Source organism: Pelecanus crispus, chromosome 3 (assembly GCF_030463565.1).
Source record: "Pelecanus crispus isolate bPelCri1 chromosome 3, bPelCri1.pri, whole genome shotgun sequence".
NCBI lineage: Eukaryota > Metazoa > Chordata > Aves > Pelecaniformes > Pelecanidae > Pelecanus > Pelecanus crispus.
Genome location: NC_134645.1, coordinates 29,258,452 through 29,283,176, shown reverse-complemented (window position 1 = coordinate 29,283,176; position 24,725 = coordinate 29,258,452). Strand labels below are relative to the sequence as shown.

At 44.9% G+C, this 24,725-nt stretch overlaps 1 protein-coding gene across 1 annotated transcript; it reads right to left on the bottom strand.

Moving 5' to 3' along the window:
- Nucleotides 1-70: 70 nt before the first annotated feature.
- On the bottom strand, nucleotides 71-19,224 carry KCNK12 (potassium two pore domain channel subfamily K member 12). The gene is made up of 2 exons (XM_075708219.1): nucleotides 18,873-19,224; nucleotides 71-966 (listed from the first exon to the last, which is right to left on the bottom strand). The coding sequence occupies exons 1-2, from the start codon at nucleotides 19,222-19,224 to the stop codon at nucleotides 71-73; spliced, it is 1,248 nt and encodes a 415-aa protein (XP_075564334.1).
- Between the last annotated feature and the right edge of the window lie 5,501 nt (nucleotides 19,225-24,725).

Genomic DNA, 24,725 nt, shown 5'->3' with positions numbered 1-24,725 from the left:
TTTACAGTGATAATGCCACCCTAATCACCATTTCATTTTTATTAAAGAAAGAAAAGGAATTTCAAAAACTCTACCTAGAATCACTTGTTTCTGCCAAGCGGTTGTTCATGATGGCTAGAGCACCCACCCCTGCAGAGAAACCATTTTGTCTCGTATTGATACAAACGTTCCTTGGGTAGCCATTGGCTGTCTCAGACAACTGCTTTTGCAAAATGGCCAGGGAGACTTTATTCGATGCCGTGAGGTCCCTCATGGAGATCATCTCTCCAGAGAGCCTCCTCCCCTCAGTGTCGCTGTCGTACTGTCCATCAGCGTCCATTGAGATGTTATGTCGACGTAGGCGGGCTCCTGGGGTGATGGCGTTGCGACGTCCGAGGCGAGTACTTGATTTATGGCACTTTGGGCAACATCTGCATTCGAATTTTTTCAACACCCAGTTCAAAATTTGCTTGATTACAATTGAGATGACATTAAAAAGAGAGTATATGCAACATACCCCCATTAATATAAATATGAAGTTTCCAAATCTGTATAATCCCTGATTTTGGTACGCAGCATTTTGGCTGCTTACCAAATCTCCAAAGCCGATGGTGCTGAAGGTGACAAAGCAATAGTACAAGGAGTCAACGTAGTTCCATCCTTCCACTGCTGTGTACATTGCGGAGGCGCAGCAGGAAAGGGTAATAGCAAAAATTCCCAGAATCAGCATCACATGGTAAACGGATGGCTTCCACCCAACGAGGCCGCCCACCCCTGTCATAGCTGGCCCCCTTCGGAAGTTGGGAGGTAGGAGACCACTTCTTCGCAGCTGTCTCTCATGGCACGCCTTCATAATAAAAGCCAGGAGAGAGATAATGCGCTCCAAGAAGAGGTTGAAGAAAAGGATAGTCCCGGCACACCCAAAAAGGCCATAGATTATGAGGAATACTTTTCCAGCCACGGTTGCTGGTGTGGTCATCCCAAAACCTAAGGTGTGGAGACAAATGAGTAACATTAATGACATGTTTTTTTCATGCGTAAGCTCAGGATGTAAATAATTTACAAAGGTCCCATCTCACTGGACAAAAGAAGGAATGCTACCTCTAAGTCAGCTTAGGCGAGCAGGAAACCGAGTTTTGTAAAGAATGAAGAAGGCACCAAAAAGTTCAGCAAGATGACCAAAACTCAAAAGAGAGCAAAACACCCTCGCAGAGATGAAAGATGATATTAACAGAGAAACACTACTCTATAAATGCAGGTAGAAGCATTCCTGAGCCTAAACCATCTCGAGGTGAGACGAGGTGAAGAGGCCATTTCCCTGCTCCCACGCCCGTGAGACAGTGCGGCCTGATGGAAAGTTTAAGCTCTCTATTGACAAGTTGTAACCCAGCATAACACTATTGTTATTGAGGGTTGATAATACCACTCCCACTGAGAAGCTGGAAGGTTTCAGATTGTATAACAGAAAAAAAAAACCCACCTCCCAAAGGTGGAATATTTTAAAAATAACAGCACTTTAAAGTCTTAACCAAATCCCAACTGCGACTAGTCTACCTGATATAATCACAGAAGGAAGGAAAAGCCACAGTCCCATTTTACGTCATCGGTGAGATACTCCCACTGCAGAGCCGCCTGGCAGACTTCGAGCACTAGGATCTTGTGGACTGATAATTACAGCAGGGGAAAACACTGCTGCACAGTTAAATAGAAAAACTGGAGTATACAAACTCTGGAAAGATCCAGCAGCAATATTAATTCACCTTTTCTTTACAAGAATTGTCTTTTGACATTACACATACACATAATTTTACATATAAGCAGTAATGCCTTGTAGCTGTAGATGCTTAAATAACAGGAAAAGTGATCTTAAATTTGCATGCAAATAAATACAGTAAGTTTGCTCCATGTTGTTTGCTGATACCAGTTATTTTATGAAAAAGTATTACATATATTTCACATACTGTATCAGGAAGATTCTTCTGAAACTCAATTCTGTAGGCATTGCCCTTGTTCTGCCATCCTTCCCTGTAAAAATGCTCGGTGGTTCAATCAAAAAGCATACTGATGGGATTGAGGTGACTGCTTGTGTCCCATGAATAAATAACCAGATCTAATCTAAATTAATGGTTTGTGAAAAATCCATATGCAGAAATTTCTTTACCTTGTTGTTCTACGAAAATGCTGAGCAAGTAACATATGCAGGGAGGTAAATATCAACATCAGACCACATCAATGAAAGTTTGCAAAGAAAAAGGAGCTACTTTTAGCATAGAGCATAATGAAATCATTAAATCCAGTTTATTATCATGACTGACCTTTAAACAGCAACAGGAAAATATTCCCTATGTATAATGAGTTGAGATTGCTGCTTGAAATCTATCGATTTATTTTTGTAATGGCTATATTTTTCTGGGTAATTTATTTGTGCAACCTTTGTACTTCATTGATACAGAATTTTGCAGTTGTTGATAAAAGAATGTAAATGCTCGTGACAAGTAAACTTGGAAATATCTTTTAATTACATTAAGGTGCACAAAGAAAGAGGTGGTCCTAATTTCACAACAGATTTGGCATGCTTGGAAACAGCTGCGTGACAGCAATTTGGACTGTACTGTACCATCAGCACCTTCACAGTAGAAACCGTCTTTTCTGTAGAAGACAGTGAAAAACTTGCACAGTACTACCATAAAATAAAAAATTACCAAAGGGGTTATCAGATTCTGTTTTCTGGACCCACAGTCTCTCCATTTTGTCTGCTAAAAGACCACCTTTGAGCAATCTTACAAAGCCTGCCTTGGGGTCCCAGGCTTAACACGGGGGAATGGGGAGCTCCTCTCAGTTCCTCCTCCTCTGCGGGGTGAAGCTGTTACCTGGGTGGGGCTGGCTGCTCGCGGGAGCCTTCTCATTTGATGATGAATATCCGCTAGTGTCTGGTCCCCAGAAGAAGCTGGGGATCCTGTGGCAGTTGCCAGCTAGGGATACCCAGCCAGCTTGTTACGGAGAAGGCATCTGTTTGCCCATGCCTTGTCAGCAAAGTATTTAAACATGTGCTTCACAGCAAGCATGTGAACATCACCATCAAAATAAATGGGTTTATTGTCACACATATGGTTAGACACTTTATTAATTAAAAAAAAAAAAAAAAAGATAGATAGTGACAGTTTGGATCAAGTTGTAAATGTGCTGAAGCTTTTTAGTATTTTCTGGTGATCATTCATGAGAGGCGGTGAATTTTATATTTTTGATGCAATTTGTTTAATCAAGATTTTCTGAAGCATGTTGTTACCACAATTCAGTATATAGCTATGCAAGGTGAGAGGACCCATCACGGCAATGAGTGCTAAGACTTACATAAATCAGGCAAAAAAGTAAGACCAGGCAGACATAGTAACTTCAGGTCAACAGCTAGCAGACAGAAGCGCACTCATATACTCTTCATACAGGGTCTTCCTTCACTAGCTGTGTTTGTCCCTTTGGCACCACCTGGACCATGAGGGGTTAGTCCTGGTGTGTTCTGTACAACACGTCTGAGCTCAGCCCCTGCTCAAGGCTAAGTACATCACGACGCCTGGGTGAAATGAATTCATCCAGAACCGCCTGTGCTTCTGAGACAGTACAAGGAAAGCAGCACAACAGTGCATTTTTCATGGCCCTGACATATATTGCACAGGTACCTTGGGGTTGATTTTTTGTGGCTCAGACACAGTATTTCAACCTCTCTCATGGTAATTCTGCTCCACTCTGACCCCCCACTTCAGATACCAGCTCTATGGCAGCATTAATTTCAGCTGCTTGATACTTCTCCCCAAACAGAATTAGTAGAGCTGAGTTGATAAAAACACTCAGATAACAGCTATCCTTCAGCAGCCTTTCATGGGTAAGTGCTGGCAATTAATGAGTCCCTCATCCTGACTTGCATAATAGGTCTTGTGGTTACTATTTTGCTCATCTGAACTTTTAATTGACTGAAGCTGGTGATGGATTCAAGAGCTAGTACAACTGGACAAACTTGTGAAGATTTACGTGTCTTGTGATACGCTTCCCATTGCTCCTCCTTTCTTTTCTTTTACCCATTTTCTTATGGGTAAAAGAGAAGGTGCCAGAAAACAAGAAGGAATAGTGGCTTTAGTACCTGTGAGCTCTTCCCTCAGGCCACTCGGTTTGGGGATTACCTTGTCTTATTATACTTTGAGATTAAAGGGGTTGACAGTTTTCCAGTAAAGATATATTTAACCAGAGATGGAGGAAAGTTTTGGTCATCTTGAAAACTGAACACAAGAAAGTCTTCCAGCCTTTACCATGGCACCGTGTGTCCCTGCTGCTTTCAGCCAGGCCCTCAGCTTTTCTTATAGAGGCATTCTGCCATGGGACTTGGCTCATATGGCAAGTCAACACAACCGAGCAATCGTTTTAAATCCCAGAGTGTAGATCATGAGAGAAGCATCAGCTCTATCACCTTTTAATAATGCAGTTATATTTAAAGGAATCAAAACAAACTAAAAGTGTTGAATATTACTTTTTTAAACAATGATTTCTCAGAAATAAACAAAAAAACCCTAATAACCAGAATGCTGCTTCTAGAGGGAAAGAAGTTCTTGCAATATGAAGGCTAAGCTCTTACAGGGCTGGTCCCTAAGAGATGTGGGTTACAGAACACAGGCAGATAAACCAAGAGCAACCAATTTTGTTTCATGTCTGTTCCACACTTGCTTTAGTTCATGTCTTTCCATAGTCTTGGCTGGTCTTTATTGACTAACATGTATACTGCATCAAGGAAGACATTATCATATTCTGAATTTTGAGACTAAAATTCCGTATTTGGATTCTGGTGTTCCCTTCAACCCTTTTTCCACCCGTTAGCATTTCATCATTATTGCCCCTGACAGAGTCATACCTGTATATTTCACAACTACCTCTCATTTATTCTATAGCAACTTACCACCTAACATCCAGAAACTGTTGCCTTGGATACAGGGTCACAGCTCAGAGCCGACAAAACCACCGCAGATGGAAACCTTCTGCTGCATCCAGCGCTTTTACCCAAGGAATGAGAATACTACGAGGCAGTTCTTCCACCCAGCTTTGCATTTTCAGACTACAAATGAAAAACTTACTTTCCCTTTAAAATCTTTGTCAGCCTGCTTTAGTAAAATACCCCTCTCTGTGCTCGAACAGTAAATTTTTTAGAACTTTTCCATTGCCAGAGCCTTTAATATCAAAGGTGCTGTACAATCACATTTGATCTTATTTAGATTACTATCTGGAAACAGAGCTCCTGGACAGTAGTGGTCTGTCCAGCACTGTGTGCATTAAGACGCTTTAAGTTAGACCTATGCTTAGTCTGAAGACATGAGATACCACTGTAGTTTTTAGGGCTGGTCTAACTTTTATCGTACACAAGCTTGCAGTCCTTGGTGACCCATGTACTAGAGCAGATATCCCATGAAGAAAATACTGAGCAACTATGCAACTGAGGACTGACTCCCATAATCAATCAATCAGTCAATCTATCTATCTATCTATCTATCCATCCTTGGTAATATATATACACCACTTCAAGCTGAATAAGCAGGCTGTTTCTGGCATTTCCTAACTTTTTTGTAATTTTAATAACATTCTTTTAACATGGACTTGTTCTCCCCAAAGCCTACAGTAAATAGAGGGTCAGAGGTCCTGTAAATTTGCTTTGTGAACCAGGGTGGGCTAAACCAGGTCTTTTTTTTTTTGTTCCCTAACTCCTTTGACTGTTCGGTACATAGAAATGTGCATACATGCACCCAATCCACCAGAGACTGTGGGAAAAGATGCCCAGTCAATTCTGCGACCTGAAAGAGCACCATGATGAACTCGATAAATGTAGTTAAAAACCATCCAGGTCACTGCTGTTGCTCCTTGTTACATCTCCACCAGTGAAATATTAGTCAGGTGTTTGAGACAACTGCTACTCAAAAGGAGCCATGCTGGCAGAACAGAGGTAGGAGATGATTAATTGAACATTAAGGAGTTTCCAGGAGCTGCAGACGATTATTAAAGGCTTTCCACAGTACCAGTTTTATTCTGTTTATATGCAACTGTGATCAGGTTATCGGTTTTCCGAAATCCTGCTACGCAGAACATCAGTGAACAACAGAATCAATCACCCTCAGCATTTCTCTGCCAGCTGTGATTTAAACTGCAGCCTGAAAGGTCATGGCCACATTTTCATTCCTCTTTAAAGTACATTGTTTTTTAAAAGAGTTAATAGAATTGTCAGCCTAAAATAACCTAAGCTTCCTTGAAAAAAAAAAAAGATATTAAATTGGCAACCATGACAATAAATAACTAAAAGGTAAAGCTAATAGTTATCAGTGCACGTGAAGGGTATAAAAAGAGACCGAGAGGTATCAATATTTTTCTGTAGAGATGAATGACAAAGACAAACCTAAAATTATGCCAAAAAGTGATTCGGCTGAGCATGAGAGACAGGGCTGGGCAGCAGCACCTTGTGCCCAGGACTGTGAGGCAGCAGGCCAGGGATGCCAGGACTCCCCAGCTCCTCTGGCAACCTGTGATTTCTGCTCGTGGGCAAGGGGCTTGTGCTCCCATGGGCATCCCTGGAGAGCAGCAGGATGCTGTGAGGGGCTGCCCTGTGGGGACGGGGCAGGAGGCACCTGCAGTGGGGAGCGGTGTGATGGAGGGGGCTGTGGAGGTAACCAGAGGTGCTGGTGGCTGTGATCCTTGGGTTGAAGAGGGGACTTTGGTACTCTGGAGAGGAAATTTTGGAGGGGAGAAGGTGGTGAAGGATCTCTTCTGATAGAAGGGGACAGGACAGCCAGTTGGGGGCTAAGAAGCTGCAAAGGAAACCTCTGTTTCATGAAATCCCCTAAAGACGGGAATACGAAGCCTGATCCCGCATGCAGGATACTTGCACAGAGGTGCTGCTGTGTGCGGCTGATACCTGGCCACATCAGTAGGCAGGTGAGGAGGGGACCCCAGGTCCTACAGAGAAGGTGTCCTGTGTGACAGAGCTAGAACAACGTGTTTAGAGTGAAGATATGCCAGACCCTGAGAGGACTAAGGGTGAGGTTTCTTCTCAGAAACCTCAAGTGTTACCACCTTGACAGGGGTCTAAGGCATTAGGGGTACCTCCGTAAGATCCCCCAGGAAAGGAGAGAGGAATAACCTCCTCAAAACCTGGCTGCTCATGTATGTTTGCCTTCTCCTCCTCGCAGCAGGTTTCCCAAGTGTGTTTTTCTATGCTGACACCTTCTAGTAGAGTTTTGCAAGAAAGATCTTCCATTTCTAGTGAGGCAGGCACATTTATCAGCTTAAGTGGCCTAACTTTTGTAAATTTGAGTGATAAATGACCCTTAAAAAGAGACACACTGGGGCCTCAGCTTCACTAGCAGCAGCACTACTCTTGCTCTATTCATTTACCAGAAGTAGGCAAGCTTTTTTTCTGAGTTGTACTGCATGTTGCCCTTTCTGTGTACAGCATGAGAAGACAGTGCATACCAAAGACTAACCAAAAAAACCCACCCTTGCTCACTACTAAATGCCCTTATTGTAAACATGTAGCCCAATAAATACGGAAGGAGGCTGATCATCTGGTCTGGCCAAGCTGCTTTGGCGCAGAACCAAGACAAGGAAGAAGCAGAAGTGTCTCTAAATCAGTTTTACAGTTCCCTGGCTGGGGCTGGCTGCTCCTCTATGCATCTTGTACAAGCAAACGGGGACTGACTTGTGCCAAGCCACCAGCGTCGCCAGCTAAACAGTAGCTCTGGCCCGAGTCTTGCTGAGCAGCCCCCCTGAAGAGGGAACACATGGGGAAGGTCACGGGCTTGAGGCTGGAAATCTTTGGCAAGCTTATGTTTGGGTTTTCTGGTTAATCCTATTGTATCAGGACACAGTTTCTAATGAGGGACAGGGGCCCTCTCCTAAAAGGAAACGATGGAGAACGAAGTTCAGAGAAATATGAAAATCAGGAGTATGAATTCAAACTCCAGACAGAAAGTCAGGACCTACAAGCTGGCATTATTCTTGCTGACTCTCAACTGTAAGGGATGGAAGTGTCCTGCAGCATGACAGTCTTCCTTCCATTAACATATTTTTCATAAATAAACTTTCTTCCAGTGCTTCAGGTTTTATTGCTCTTACGAATAATACAGTCTTTTTCTCTGCTAAACTCTTGGGGCCAGACTCTTGTTTACAGTCATAAAAATCGAGACTGAAACTATTTTCTTCATTTTATGCTACCTTTCTTGGGCAAGTCTTAAGCAAGATGATACTAAACCCCCTCTTGTTTTGTCAGTTACTCTGCCCCTTGGCACAGCTGGGGTGCGCCAATAGCTTGTTAAAATGGAAACAATAAGAGTTAGTGTTAAACCACCTCGCAAAGGAAAACTTCCAGAAAAGGGGGATGAAAGCAGGATGCTCTTTCTTTTGGTTGCAGCCTATCTCCTTGTGAATTGACCTAAGCTAGTCCAGACCTGCTTCTCGTGGCTGTCTCCACACCTGATGATCAGAGTCCTACCCTTGGTTTGTCTTCTTGCCTTATCCTAACAGCTGGGTGAAAACCATTCTGCTATAATCTTTTCTGAAATGGTGATGGTGTTAATAATGGAAAAATACAGCCCACAAGCTCCTCAGTTGTTTAAGTTATATTACTGTGGAAAAACACTTCCTTGCACTGGAGGCTAATGGTCTTTAAAATCCTGCCTTAACAGCCGTTGGGACCATATCAAACCCTTGCTTGCATCCGAGGCTGCGTGGAGAAGCATCTGCCTTTGCTTACCGCAGTGCCGAACCTCAGCTAAAACACTGCGGTTTCTGGGACACTATCAGACAGAGGAAACTTCTCTGAATTTAGAGTAACTATTTTCAAAAGTCTGCAGAAAACAGAAGCATGATAACCATAAAATACAGAAAGTCTGTCGCAGTAACCAGGGACGTACATGAAGGCATAGCTCACAGACCCCACGAGTGGCCAATTCCTTCCCTCTCTTGGGATGTGCCCAGTACCTGAAGACATACACTGCCACCTTCTCTGACCTTCCTACAGGCTTCATGTAGCTGATGATACGATTCCAGGTGAACGTTATTTCAAAAGTTGATTTCTCTTGCCATCTTAATTTTTCATCCTTTAAAGCTGCTTCCACTCTTATTTTCCCATGTTTTTGAGAATGGTTTTTGTGTGGATAATTGTGTATCTAAGCAACACCCTAACAAGAAAAAGCTTATGCCCTGTCATTTCAAATTGAGTGTTTCGAACATTAGCATTCACACCTGCTTTTGCTGTTTATTGAAACTTGCAGACGCATTTCAGATGCCTGAGTAGACCCAAGGTTGTGCAAAATTTTTTTTTTTTTAACTGCAAGGAGAAAAGAATAATGGCATCTAAATTTTGTTATATTCTTGAAACGCTATGGGCTTCGAAAGAATACTTGCACGTGTACTGCCACTCCAGTGCCAGTCCATGTCACGATACTTCTCCTTTCAGGCTAAGAAATACCATTATCTGAATTTCACAAGTGATCTTGGATGTATGTCACACTTCCCCACATGAGAAGTCTGACAAAATAAGATGTCGCTCCTGGGCTTTCTAAGCCTTACAGATGGGACAGGCTGTCAAATGGTTAAACTACTGGCTTATCTTTTGACTGGATAAAACAATAGACTTGCAGCATTTTTTTCTGCCATTGGTGTTTGTGCAGGTATCCAGAGAACATCTATTTCTTGATATCTGTTTCAGCTGACAAAGAGTCAGCCTATAAAGATGGACCTGAAGGACAAAAAGGACCTAAACATATAGGGCAAAATCTTTTACACCATTTGGCCATTTTTTCCTGAATTTCTGTGCAAACTTCTACAGTTATGATTTAACAAAAAAAACCTGACCAATCTACCTCAGTTTTTTAATGGTTTAAATATGCCTTCCTGAGTCCCTTATTTCAAAAAGTTCCAGCTGAAAGAAAAGCAGCAAATTCTTAAGTATCTTTTAGCTCAGGCAGCTCTTCTAATTCATTCACAAAGGCACAAACACCTAATTTTAAGTAACTGTAATAGAAATATAGGGTGACAGGACTGCTGACTAACCAGTTTTCTCATTTTCTATTTCTGCATTTAAGTCTTCCTTCCTTAGTATGCATTTCCCTTGACTACTTTTAAATTTAATGATACTGAACAACTTTGCCACTTTATCAAGATTATTTTGAGCTTTTGATTTTATCTGAGATCTTCCTGGTCCTCACAGCTCTGCCAGTAGCAGTTTTTTGTAAATGGAAAAACGATTTTATTACACAAGTTTTCCCCCACTCCTCATTAAAATCACCTTTTGGATTGAAGATCTTTATGCTGCAGTCATTTCCATCATCAAAGGCTTAAAGCAGACTCGACTCCACACGTGTTGAGCATGAGTGACACTGTATTTTTTATTTATCCTCATGAGATAAATATATTGCTTGCACAATACTCAGTCTGAGCAAAGAGATAACAGAATATTCAATAATGGATAACCAAAAGGATTCTATCCAGTTTTCATTTAACTGACATTCACTAAATTAGCTTCTCATCCATTTCTCATGTGGGCAAATTTCTCCTAATTGCCGTTTCTGTTTTGATTAAATTTGCCTGCCTAAGACTTGAGAATGAATGTGAACATTTGACCCATCATTTTTAAAGGGGAAGAAGCTGCAGTGGTACAAGCTCAGAAAGTTTAAAGTTCATTGAGGAATCACTGTGGGGCTATATTTGTTATCAAGGTATTATCACTTTTTTCATCAATGAGTAAGGAGCACTTAACTATGGATTTTTAAGCACGAGCAATAGCAGTGCCTCACCCATATAAGTAATCCCATATGTCAACATCAAGCCGTTCAATTTCTCATCTTATTGCACTTGAAAGCTTTAAATACCTGAAAAGGCTGCTAATGCTTTGCTTCATCTCATGCAATTAGATTTAATTTTCATTCTGCTTCTCTTGGTTTGATTCAAGGCAGATTGCATTGAAACCTTCCGATGTCTATAGCTAGGCGTGCCACCCATTGCCCTGAACAGATGCACTGAGCTCGGAGATGTGTTTCTTACAGTAATGTCATGCACCAGTAAGTGCTGGCAACATCAGACCTACATTTGCTTTCTAAACCTAGCATGCCAATACAACGAGTAAGGTGGGATTTCCTAAAGCTCTGTAGACTGGTCTACTATTGACTTCAGCTGAAGCAGGCTATTGAGGAGATACAAAATTAAACATATTTGATTTGTCTGGATTGCTATGCAATTGCCCCTTAGGTTATGATTCTGTTTGTTACTTAAGTGTTTTTATTCACAAAAGGTTTTATTATCACTTCTAAGGTTTATTGTGCTCAGGAGGACTTTCACGTTTCAAATGTCCACCAGCATGAACCCTAATCTTTATCCTTACCTACCTTCTCCCAAAATGCACTCAGATATGCACTTGGTGCTGACACACTATGAAAACTCTTTTGATAAAGGTAAGTAAGGCTCATATGGATCCTGAGTACAGGCTATGTTTCCGGTAATATCAGGCTGTCTTTGTACTAAAAATTGCAGATGAAATATTCCATGTTGGTTTTCTGTTGCTCTAAGCCTGATGCTACTACACCAAGAAGTAAAATTCTCATTGACTTCAATAGCTGCAAAGATAAGGTAATACTGCATTCACTAAAATAAAGAAATGACATTGTATTTTCCAGCACAACACCAGGAGTGGATATTGTTACATGAAGTTAATTGCCAACAAATCTATCCTATAATTGTTTTCCTCTTCTCTCCATGATAAAGAGCAATTAAAGGTCGCAGAACAGCAAGACGGTATGCTTGCAATGATGACCCATCAGTAAAAGTGAGAAAAAATTATGAAGTGTATATGATCTGTGTCAAATTGATGACAATCAGAGAAGGGAGAAATATTTAGACTGAAAAAAGAAATGAGGGTCAATACTAGGATTAACACTAGAGAAGATGGACAGGTGTGATTAGGAGCAGAAACTGTAAAGCTTTACTTTTGACTTCTTTGGTAGTTATTAACTTGAAAGACTGCAAAGGCGTGAAACAAATATTCAAAATTTAATCAAGCAAACAAATAATCCGTAGAAGAGGGCATGCTAATCGGGAGGGAGGCAACAGAAATTAAGAGTGCCTGGGAAAGGCAGGTGACTGGGGAGCATTAGATAAGCTGCAAGAGAAGGAAAGGGGGAATATCCCCAGGAGAGCAAAGGGGGACGACAATGGCTAGGGACTGGCTGGGCTCCATGGGAACACAGCCCGTAGGGTTTCAGGCAGGATTTGGAATTACAAGCCCACAGCAAACAGGGAAGCTGATAAACCCAGTAATTATGATCTCTCAGTGCTATTATAGGCACAATAACTGGTTTATGGGGAGGTTGCTTAGCAATACAGACCGACTAGCTGGAGCCAAGCGTGTCACCTCTGTGGATGGAGGTTCTGTCAAAGTGGTATTTTGGCCCACCAACATTTGGTTTGCAATCACATCTCTGGGCTCTTGTAAATGCATAGGGAACCGAAATACAGGTATTTGTTGCCCAGCAGGAATATTGCTGAAGACCAAACTGAACGTCGTGCTAAGCAGGAGCTATGTACCCACTAAGCAGACATTGTTCCTTCAATTACCTGTGCTAGAGGGACCCTGAAGGCTGCAAAAATGGAGAACCCTTGATTACAAACGCCAGCTTGTCTTTGTTTCCAATCTGAACCAGCACACAGTAAATCAATACAAAACTTCCCCTGACTTCCGAGATGCAGGACCGTATCTCATGTGATACCAGGCGAATTCTTTATTCCGTGATGTTACAGATGGGCTTTGTTTTTTGGGTGACTGCTCTGAGATGCTGTGGTGCTCAACATTCAGTTTGGAGACCCCAGGTTTCAGTGCTCCAGATGAGCACCCCAAAGTCCAGACCCACAGTGAAAGGAAGTGCAATTTGTTCATCCCCTGGCTTAATGTCTCCAGCTGTAAAACAACAAATAGATCTCCACTGTACTGATGTTAGTGTTTTGAAACATGGGGTTTCATAGATGGGGTTTAATATTTAGGAAACCTCTAAAACTTGTAGATTAACTAATCTGAGCTGATGTGCTCTGCAGAAATCACTCAGTTTCGATGACCGAAGCACAGTAATAGCTTCAGTTTCTGGGTCTGGCATAACCCTACAGGGGCAGGTAAACCCTAAGCAGTACCGAGATTGATTAAAATAACATTTTCAGAAAACTTTTTTCTTTCGAAAAGGGCTTTATGTAAAGTATTGGGGTTCCCCCCTCACACCTTCTATAATAAAAATCCAACAAATTTATTTCATAGTGGCCCTTCAGCAGGAACACCTCAAGTCACCTGCGTAATTACATGGATGTACTCCAAGCAAAGCTCCCTGTTGTTGCTCTCAACTACAAGAAAGCAAGCTGGCATTTAGATTACTTTCCTGCTCAGAGCACCCAACCTACGCCCACACATTTAGGAAATCCCCATCAGTGGGACCCAAAGAAGTTAATACTCCCATGAAACTACAGCAGGTAGAAAACATTGCTATGGTGCCAGGTCTTCATCTGAGGAAAATCACTGTAGGATGACTTCTCTCCACAGAAATATGCTGACCATTGACTTGCTGACCTCTGAGCCTCTTGCTCTCTGTTCTTTATCAAGACTACCAGGGTGAAAAAATAACTTTCAGATATCCACCAGCACATCGATCAAAACATCACACGCACCTAAGGAATCAAGTCTGCCCGCAGCAGACCAAGCTGAAACACACTCTCATGCTGGCTGCAGGCTGCGTATACGCTGGCAAAGACAAATAACCTGACACTGCAGCACTGCTTGCTCTCCCAACTGCTTTCTAGTTTGTTTTTTGTTTGGGGTTTTTTTTGACTTCAAGAAGGTCAACTCTGGAGGCAACTGCCCCCTAATTTGAACCCTCTGCAAAAGCTGCCTGTACAAGGCTCAGACAATTGCAGAGCCCTGAGAACACGTAACACTGATGCTGATCAGGTGCACACTCCGGTTTGGCCGTCACCTTTTGGTTTCCGTTGGCTGTATAGACAGTGAAATTGCATTCACAGAGAGCAGAGAGCCAGAACCTTCCCCAGCTGCAGCTCAAATTCATACCCTGGAATATATCAATGAAGACGACAGGTCAAACATATTTTCCCCTTCAGACCAACTCGGTTATTTGTGGAATTTCTTGCCAAATTACCACGTGAAGTGCCTGCTCTTGGGCAGGCTCACTCCCTGGCTCCTAGCAGTGCAGTCCAACATCTGACCATGCACTTGCTGAGCTGTCTGACTGCCTTTTGCACATCACTTCCATTGAATTATTGCCTTCAGCACACCTGGACCTCCAGATTTTCTCAAAAGACTACAACGCAGAGCCAGGGGAGATTTTAGAAGTGAGAGGTTATGGTGCCTAGGCTGTGGAGCACAACCAGAAATGATGTGCTGGGTATGCTGGGTCCCTACAGAGGACCCAGCAAGAAGGGGGTCTAACCCAGCTGACGTCCTACACAAGGAGAGCGCAGCTGCCAGGAGCTAGTTAGCTGGTAGAAAATACCAAACACTACATCTCTCATTATATGGCCTCTCTTCATGTGGGTTCAAAGCCCATCACAGGGCAGGGCTGTGCCTCCTCTCTTTGAGATAACAGCAGAGAGCATGCCCCATCCTTTTGGGTGGAGCTGTCAGTCCACACGAATTCTGAGTCATTTAACAGGATACCTCAGGGATAAGGAACGGATGAATAGTCCACTCCCACCTATACACCGTGCCCTAAACACCTGTAACCCTTGCACAGCTGTACAGAGGGAAGATCTTTGCATGATTTCTTCCCTTCTCAAAGCACCTATAACCCACACATGCTCCATCCCAAAACAATCCATCCACAGTAAGGGCACTTTTTAAAAATATGACATTGAAAAATCACTTTTATGTATTGAACTACTTCTTTTGACCTCATTTTTTAGTGCCTGGTATGGATTTCTATGAAGCAATTGTATCACTTGATTTTCCAAAGGATTTTGAAATGTGTACTTAAACATAAGAAGCTTAAAATCCAAATTTAGTAATAAGTCAATCTCTCAATATGTTTTAATATGTAGGTACCTAAAGTTTATTCTAACATTTAAGAGAGGAAAAACATCTGCATACAGAGTCTAGACTCATGGACTGAGTCAGAAATCCAGAGCTTCAGGCATCCCAGAGTTGCCTTATGCGCTACGCAGAATGAATCTGTGCTACTAGAATATGGGGAAAGCTATGATTGATGATGCTGTACTCGGCAACATTTCACCAGGAAGAAATCTGGTCTGAGTTATGCTTTGCTTTCAGTCTTTAACAAAGTGCTGGGAACTATTTGTGATTTGTATTTGGGGAAGGAAGGAAAAAAACCTCAACTGAAAAACAAAGTCTACTGCCAGTTAGACCAATGAATCCAGAATGAATTTCACCTAGCTGCTCCTTAAAGAAATCAGTACAAAAATGATAAATGCCTAGGAGAAAATACCTTTTGGAGTGCAAAATAATGACTGAATAAATGGTGTAGACTGACAGCAAGCAATCAGAAATTAGACCAAAGAATTTTCTTACATAGCTCTGAAAATTGGGATATGTCTAATGAAAAATAGACTCAACATTTCATTATTCAACCACAGACAATGCAATAATAAAAAAATGAATGCCCAGAGTGCTATCAAGAGGGTGCTTTATGGTAAGCCACTCACTTTGTGGGCTCTTCAGGAAAATGCTTTAAGATTAGACTTAACATTTCATTTTAACTCTCTCTCCTGTTTCTTAAAGACCCCGCTAACGTGTTTCTCACCCAGAGGGTCTGATTGCATCCCTGTGTAATTAGAGAAGATGCAGTACTGCAGCCAGGGAAGTACAGGAGACAAGCACCTAATGAAGGGGAGCCGCTCGGCTCTGCAAGGGCCCTGCTCAGGGAGGATGGACGGAGCCGTTTTCTCCAAGCCCGACTGTGCCTAACCCTTGTGCTCACAGAAGGATGAAGAATTGGAGTCTCCCTCCCTCTGTTCAGCTTACACAAACCCCAGGAAAACTTGCACCCCTGTCCCCGGCTGACTGTATTTTGATGCCTACATATGAAGATTTAGTAGTTTTATTAAAACCAGTGAGAGCAGTGAGGACTTGAAAAGACCCAGCAAGCTTCCTCTAAGTTGGAATCCTCTACAGATAAGAGGCTGAGTAACCTGTGGGTAATGTAGCCTTGACAGGCACGGTGTCTACTTGCTGTTTATTAAGCAGTGAGTAAGAAAGCTTTCCGATGTGTCGCTAGGATAGGAGTGTGTTTAGCTGGAGTAATAAAGTTGCTTTGACACATGTAACTGATGAACTGTTGAGGAAGGCAAACTGTTTTGACTCTAGATGTCTGGTAGCTCTTCGCAAGGTCGAGTAAAGACAGCATTCTCCTTGACAATGAACTGTGACACGAAGGCAAATGAAATTGCTCTGAACCAGGATAATACGGTGTTTGAGCCGACAGTGGAATCAAAGGTACTCCAGGTAGGGAGGTAAAAAAATGAGCTGGCTGGGAGGGAACAAAGGGACCGTGAAAGAATGGCTCTGGAACTGCTCCCCCAGGTGACATTTTAATGTCTACCATTTGGTTTCTCCCATGCTGTGACTGTGAGCGAGAAAGCCTTGTGCACGTTTCATTATGAGTACAGCTTCTAGGTTTTAGCAGGACAACTAGTTAATTTGCTGGGTTTTTTTTTTTGCTTTTGCTAGGCAAACCAATTGCCAATTGGCTAGCCGCCAATAATAACTGAGTACAACTGTGCGGTGCAAGAAACCTTGCCCATGGAGAAGCTGCTGAGCTCACCAAGTTCAGCCTCTCTACAAGCTGCAGCAGCTTGAAAGGCGAGCAAGGAGAAGCGCCGAGGTGGGGGCAGCAGTTCCTCTGCACACGTAGCTGGGAAAAGCTCTGCCAGGATGGGCTGCAACAGCGTCGGGATGCCGATACTCCAGGAGAGACTACTCCTGCCGGGGCCGTGCAGCTCAGCACACCCAGCACAGCGGCTCTGCCGTGGCCTTCGCTGTGCCCAAAGGCACAACTCGGCTTCACTTCGAGCCACCTTCTGCTGCACCTCCTCAGTCAGAGCGAAACCTTGCTCTACAGCAGGCTCGCTGAACTCACCCCAAGTACTGTAAGTAATCCAGAAACACTAGCGGGTAGTAGGCCAAGAGAATGTACTACTCAGGGGAACGCTTGGCAGGATCTGGCTTCTGTTGTAGCTCAGGAAAAACAATACTCAGCCTCCATCTCACATGTGAGAGATGTAGACATTCTTTGCTATAAAGAGAGAGCGGTGCCCTAGGTTGCGCTACAGGAATGTGAGAAACACATTTCTTGGTTCAGCCATTTACACCTGCCAAGACTGCCAACAAACCCTGCTGAGTTTCTCATTCCCTCTGCCCAGGTAGAAATGACTGCAGACAGAGCGATGAAGTGGGCATGCAAACAAATGCTTGCGAAGGAAGAGGAAACATTTTACATTTCAATAACCACAGAGAGGAGAAGCCAGGGTTGGCGGAGAAGTGAATGGATCTGCGTTTACACATCTCCTGAGGATTTCTCTCTTTGCTACAGCAGGTGTAAGGAAAGAGTGGGCTTGTTAATATATTGACTTTTTTCCCCACCCATTCAGGTCAGTCATAATGATCTCTTAAAAATACACGTTCTTGTGATGAAGGCGGCCTAACGTTTAATTAAAGTGGTGTTTTAATGACTGGACTATTGAATGTACTTGAAAAGGAAAAGTTAACTGAATTATTCCATGCAAAAAGTAACAATACTTGACAACATTGCTGTAGTCACCATCACGACTCTATTATACAGATTAGTCACTATTGATAAAACATCTTCCGAACCTAATGAATGCAAGCGCAATAATGAGCTGTGCGTTTCTTCCTCTCTAATAAAGGGAAAGCACAGCATTTATGCTCAGAAGCCCCAAGACAATTGGCTTGCTACTAAACTTAAAAACTGGCAGAGAGAGAAAATCGGTAAGATCTCGTGCCTGCAGGGAGAGGATTTCTCAAGCAACACTCCCGAGAGCAGCAGACAGCCACAGCTTTGCTTCAAGTAAATCCCCCACACGCCAGTTCTTAATGGTGCTTTTAGAGTAAAAAAAATTAGAGGAAAAAAAATGGTCATTTTAGCCTAAAACAAATTCCTCCCCGCCCCAAACTCACCATTTGCTCATCAAGCGCTGCTCTTCCTAAACACCTATGGCATATGAATAGCCGCAGTCAGCGATGTACCGAGAACGTGTATGACGGTACAGCTAGAAGATGCGCGGCTTCGTGTGGCTTACGTCCTTCTCCACGTACGCACCTGAACTTCGCCAGCAGTTAAAACCAGTGTCAAGTTCAGCGGTCCGGCACCGCCGAAGCCTGGCTACCGCTCAGCACCTTCAGTAGCCCGCTGCCTCCCAGCCCCCGCGCCGCCTCTGCCGGCACGGAGCCATCCGGCCCTCCGACGCATCCCGCCGCGGGCAGGGGGGCGAGCAGGGCTGCTCGGAGGGCGACCGGCCCCCGCTCGCTCCTTCGGGCCGCTGGAAGCCCAACCGCGCACCCGCACCGCCGGCTGCAAAAGTTTGCCGGGGAGGGACGGGGTGCCCGGCTCCGTGCCCCGGGGCGGGCGGTGGGACCGCGACCCCGCCGGGGGGGGGGGGGGGAAGGGGTGGGCGAGGCGGGGGGACAGGGACCCGGACCCCCCGCCCCCCCTTCCCCGGCGGCAAGGCCCCCGGTTGCCATAGCAACGCGGCGGCGCCTCTCCCCAAACTTTGGTCGCTATAACGACCGCCCCGGGGCCGCGGCACCCCCCGGGCGGGCGCCTCCGCCGCGGGGCCGTCGGGGCGGCGCTCACCTATGGTGGAGACGACGGTGCCCACGAAGTAGAAGGCGCCGGGGAAGTCCCAGCGGGGCCGCAGGGCGTCGACGCGGATGCCCGCGGCCATGGCCGCCTCGTAGCTCCGCAGGAAGGCGCGCAGCTCCGGCAGGCTGATGTTGAAGATGCGGCTGAAGTTGTGGAGGGTCCGGTTCCAGCGGAGCTGCGCCGCCGCCTCCGACGGGCTCTCGAGGGCCGAGAAGACGGTGGCGCCGGCGCTCAGGTACGCGGCGATGAGGGCGGCCAGCAGCAGGAACCGCCCGTTGTCCTCGTTGAGGGGCGCCAGGCGCCGCCGGCGGCAGGAGCCCGCCGCCCCCCGCGGGGGCATCATCCGGTGCGCGGCGCGGCGGGCGCGGCGGCGGGCGGCGGGCGGCCCCGGGCGGGCGGCGCGGCGCGGCGGCGGCGGCGGCGGCTTCGCTGCAGGGGCCGCGGCTCTGAGTCATCCCCCGGCGGGGCTGCCCGCCCGGCTGGCGGCGGCGCCCCGGGGCCGCCGGCCTCGCCCGCCCGCCCTCAGCCCGACGCCCCGCGCCCCCGGGGCCCTGGGCTGCTGCGGCGCGGCCTCGCCGGCGCGCCCCGGCCGGCTGGCTCTGGCCATGCGGGGCGGCGGCGGCGGCGGCCCCGCCGCGGGGGAGACCGCTGCGGGGAGGCGGAGGCGGAGGCTCCGCGCGGCGCCCGGTCGACGGCGGGCGGAGGGCGGGAGACGTGCGGCGCGGCCCCCGGGGAGCCGCATCCCCGGCGGGAAGGCTCCCCCGGCCCCGCCGCCGCCCGCCCGGGCCGGGCCGGGGCGCCGCCGGTCCGCGCCCCCGGGGTGCCGCCGCGCCCGGCCCGGGGGAGGGACGGGGCGGGGCGGGGCGGGGCGGCCCTGCCCTGCCTTCCGCTGCCTTCCCTTGCCCTGCCCAACCCTGCCCGCCCCCCCCGGCTCTCCGCTCCCCACCGCCGCACCGGGCGACTGCCGCCCCCGCCGGGCACGCCCGGGGAGCGGGGTCGCGGCAATCGCGGCTGCCCCCTCCTCGTGTGTGCGATGCGCCTTTGCCCTTGCGGAGGCTTTTTTAGCTTTAAAACCTTTGCTCTATGCCCGCTGCCAAGAGAGGTGGTTCTGAGGGAGCTGGTGGTGGTCGGTGGGGCGCTAGGCAATTAATTCCAGCCGTTTCTAGCTGCACGAATTCTTGTTGCTGATCTGACTCCAGTTTCTGGGCTGCCCAAAGTTAGACCCAAGAAAATGGTAAATTTTGCTTTCGGTGCCAAATGCCCATTCAATCTTAGCTAGTGTCTGAAAGGTGATTTTTTTTGGTTTTTTTTTCCCCTAAGCCAGTGGCTTCTTTCTTCGCTGTTTGGCGTGGAACAAACAGTGGAGCCTTTCTTATCCATTAGGCTGCGGTAAGAACTGCAGTCCTTTCCTGAGAGACTTGTAGTAAATAATAACATTCGTATTTTTTTTTAAAAAAAAGAGAATTCACACCGATAAAGTATCGCAGAGGGGATGGGAGCGATGCCAGTCCTGCAAACCTGTGTGCAGGGGATGATAACACGTGTAGGAAAGATCTGGGCTTGGAAGAGCAAATACTCTCCACAATTCGCAACTGCCAGTGTCAGTCTCACCCGGATGGGAGTTTGTTCCCTGGGTTATGGGGTTTTTTTACCCTAGGTTTTATATTTTTTATACAGGAAAATCCTTGCTGCCTCTGGGTAGCTACTTGATGCCTTTTAGCAAATGGGTATTTACCATCGCTAGGACTTCTCCATAGCTGTTCTTCACACATCTATTTCTTATTTTGGATCTGAGAGAATTTGCTGTGCCCTGAGATTTCATATTACTGGCAGTTATCTCCTGGTCATGTCCGTAACGGGAGAATTTCCTCCCTTCCTAACAGACTGTTCATACTCACCAGGTGAAGAAAATGGCTTGGGTTTGCACCTATGCTTCCTAGGAAAAGACCACAGATAAAATGCAACAACTTAATTTACAAAGTACTTGTATATCATGTTTTGATAGCCACTAACACGTTTAAACTTTGCTTTTTGCCATCATTGCTTTTGTGCTAAAGCATTTCGTTCAGTAGAGGTGGAAGAAAAGTGTCCAGAAGTATCAAAGAAGATTTCCAATCTTCTGTTGTGCTCAAGGCGACCAATACCACATGCAATCCTTAAGGGAAAAAGTGGCTCCTATTTCAAAGTGTCAGTTGCGTCCCATTATAAATACTAAAACCAAATAAAAATATAATAATTAAACCAATAAATCACAAACCCAATAGCTGTGGGAAGTAATAGCAGATCTCAAGGACAAAAGAAGCAGAAAAAAACAAATGGGAAAGTATATCAGACCTAATCAAAAGCCCATTGAAACGAGTGGGCATTCTCCCATGGATAGTCAAGGGCTTAATGTAATAGGTCACATATGGACCATTTAGTGCCAATAGCTATAGTTAGAAATAATTTCCACTCCGGTAATCCAGGAGTGGTTGCATGCAATCCACTGCGTCAGATGCTGTGTATCTAAGCTAATTTACGTGAATACGTGGGAATTGTGTTGCTGCAGCTGGATATTGGGGTTTGGATTCCTGGTATTTTTGTGTTTGCAGGGGAAATAAGACTGGTGGGTTTTTTTTTTTTTCCTTCTGTTGAAAACATTAAAAAGTAGGGTCCAGTTCTCTGGAGTGCTCAGCAATTTCACCTGCTGTGAAAGGCCAATGATGTTTTTAGTGGGAAGATGGTTAGACAAGTTTGTGTAACTCATATTCTCACCATGCCATGCATTGTCCCCTCTTGGCTGATGGCTGAGCCATAGATGGAGACTGAAAAATTGGCTATTGCCTTGGGTGACGTGACTGAATCTTTTCCACGCAGTAGAAGCTGACTGACTCTAGAGTCTGCGCTGACCTTTCTGGAGATGTCCTGCCTATGAAAGGATGACGCTGGTGGGATGCTGATTAGCTTGAAGAATCACATAATAGATATGAAAGCATACCGGTAACTTTCCACGAAGAAAAAAAGCTAAGCTGAAGCAGCAAGGAACGTGGTTTAGCTGCTTCAGCATGGACAAGACAATATTTCAAGCATCACCAAATCATGGTTTCTAAGAATTAGAGCTGTTGACAGATTTTCAAAATGTTTTGACAACTCGTTTCACTAAGATTTTTTTACTTAGAGTCTTGAAAATTTGTCACCGATTTGCAAAAATACTCAATTTTTTTGTTATAAAGCTAGGGGGGAGAAAATTTTTATTTTTTTCATTGAAGTCTTGCTGAAACTATATGGCCCTTTCCAAAGTGACTAACTCCTGGAAAAACTCCATTAGCTGGATACAAATCCTCCACAGCTACAGGACTTTGGCTTAAAGGAAGGTCACGGTTTTGGTTAATCTGGTCCAGATGCCAGAGTTTGTTTGAGGAAACGTCCTGAAGCTGCTGCTGTGTCTCTGCTTGGGGAAAACTCCTAAAGGCAGTCATTTGGTTAGATGGATGATGTTTTTTATAAATTTGCTTGATTATTTGAATCAAATCTCCAGGCATTTGGTGAAAATATCACTGTCTTTAAAACCATTTGCCTAGGATTTTTTTAGAAGCTGATGGTCAACTGTAAATCGTGTTTTATGCTACAATTGGACCCATGCACTGTGGGTGCATTGTATGCATGGCATCAGCCATTTTGTTTGCCAAGAGGCGGTGTTTGTGACAGCAATTATTTTAATAATCAAACAGTGATGTTTACATTACTATCTTGGTTGTTTAGAGTGAAGCTCGTGCAAAGAAATGAGATGCATTCATTAAATGTTTAATTAAACCATTGTCTGAAAATAGATCGTAACACTGAACATCACGTCTCATTATTAAAGAATAAAGTTTAATATAGTATTTTAAAACTTAAGCAGCCCAGTTACTGTTATTCCTTTCAAGGGAACAGTTCTTTTTTTTCTTTTGTGAGTAAAATCCTTAAATTCTCAGCCATGGTTTGACTGTGTGACTTACAAGCAAGTTAGCAAGACCACTCCTTTTGACTTAGAATCATAGAATGCTTTAGGTTGGAAGGGACCTTGAGAGATCATCGAGCCCAGCCCCCCTGCAGTAAGCAGGGATTGAACCTGTGAACTTGGCGTTATTAGCACCATGCTCTAACCAACTGAGCTAACCCAACTTCAGGGATACCAAGACCTCCACAGTTGGATTCTTGGTTTCAATACAAGCCTCACTCCTACATGTCCCCACTGACTTTGCGGTGAATATCTGCTGAGAAAAAAAATCAAGTAAGTAATTTAGCGGCTTTTTACCACTATATTGGCATGGAAATATCTCAAGTAATTACTTGGAAGTCTCTCACACAATTTGAATGTAAATGCACCATACAGTCCCTGACCTGAAATGTACAGCTGGTTCAGAGCAGCTGGATGTATTTTCTACCTTGACAGTGACTGAAGACAAATGGACTTGTAACTGTTACTGCAGCTGGCATTAGTGTGCAGATGTTTTTGTGCTGCTCTTTATACAGCCCAATATGGTTTAGTTTTTGATCTGTAATGTGTGCCAAGGAAATTACTTTTCAATGGGTGGCCTTATGGTTAGTCTGGATGCTCAACAAACTGCACAGGCGATGAGACAGTCCTCTTCTTCACCTGTACCTCCTACTGGATTTAAGGGGACAGTCTCTGCTTTGGTATTACTTTGTAATTAAAATAAATGGATGAGGAGATTGGTAGTCTATGCAATCAGAGCATTGGTAGCACTGTAAGCAAGGGCTTCAGTCATAATGCGTAATGTAAGTCAATATGCCAGTTTTCTAAGTTAGAAGTCTGGATGCTTGGGAGGGAGGGCGAGTTCTTCCTGGTACCCTACTTAGCGCGAGGACAGATTGAGACAATGAAAAGCATGCTAACTACAAAGTATTAGGAGAAAAGTATGTGTTTCCCTGGAGCCTTAGATGGTACTAATGTCTCCTCATCCGCTCAGACTACTTTTGTGGGTTTTGAAGCAAAAGACCAGCCCAGTGACCCAAATGGCCATTTATACTCTCTTGTCTCCTGTCTGTATCAGGGTGACCTTTTGGGGAGGGCAGAGAGAAAACAGGCAGGCTTGTAGCTGCTCTTGAAGCTATGAATTGCCTACTGCAGCCAGCTGGGTTGAAAACCAAGTCGTTTTATGGGTTGGCTAGCAGGTGATCCATCTTGAGTCTTGGGCTGAAACTGTTATCAGGTAGCTGGGCTGCATAAGTCCTGGTTACTCTGTCAGTAGCACCCTAGCTTTCATGCGAGCAGAGCCAAAGTAGCTGATGAGATAAACTTGGGAATCCTTTGGGAACCCTTTCTTGTACTCCCAAACTCAAAATCAAGTCAGGGTGAGAGGTAGGAGTCAGCCATGTGCAAGTTTTGACTTGCTAGGTCTACCTGCTAGGGGATGCCAAGCTGCATTGAAACAGGAGTACGGTTAACTAAAGAGGTGGTTTTACTAAGAGAATATTTCCACGGGTTTAAGAAAAACAGAAAACAATTGCTGTTTAAATCAAGAGATTCCTGTATTCTTCCTGATAATTTATGAATAGTTATGCAACAACATTTTTATTTTTCCTGAGGCCTAACTACGCTTTCGCACTTCCACTGTTCTCACTGAGAGAGAGAGAATAATCTAATTAGCTATTCAGCCCTGACAATTACATGATTCTATGATCCAATTTAAATGTGATGAATAGCCAATTTTAAAAGGCCTGATCTTGTATAGTGCTCTGAGCATCCTGAGCACATTTTTGTGTTCTCGCTTGCCGGTAACGTCAATGGAAGCTGAAGGCACCCAGCATCTTGTGCAGTTTGTTCTGTATTCAGATGACTTATTTTCATCTCAGTCTTTG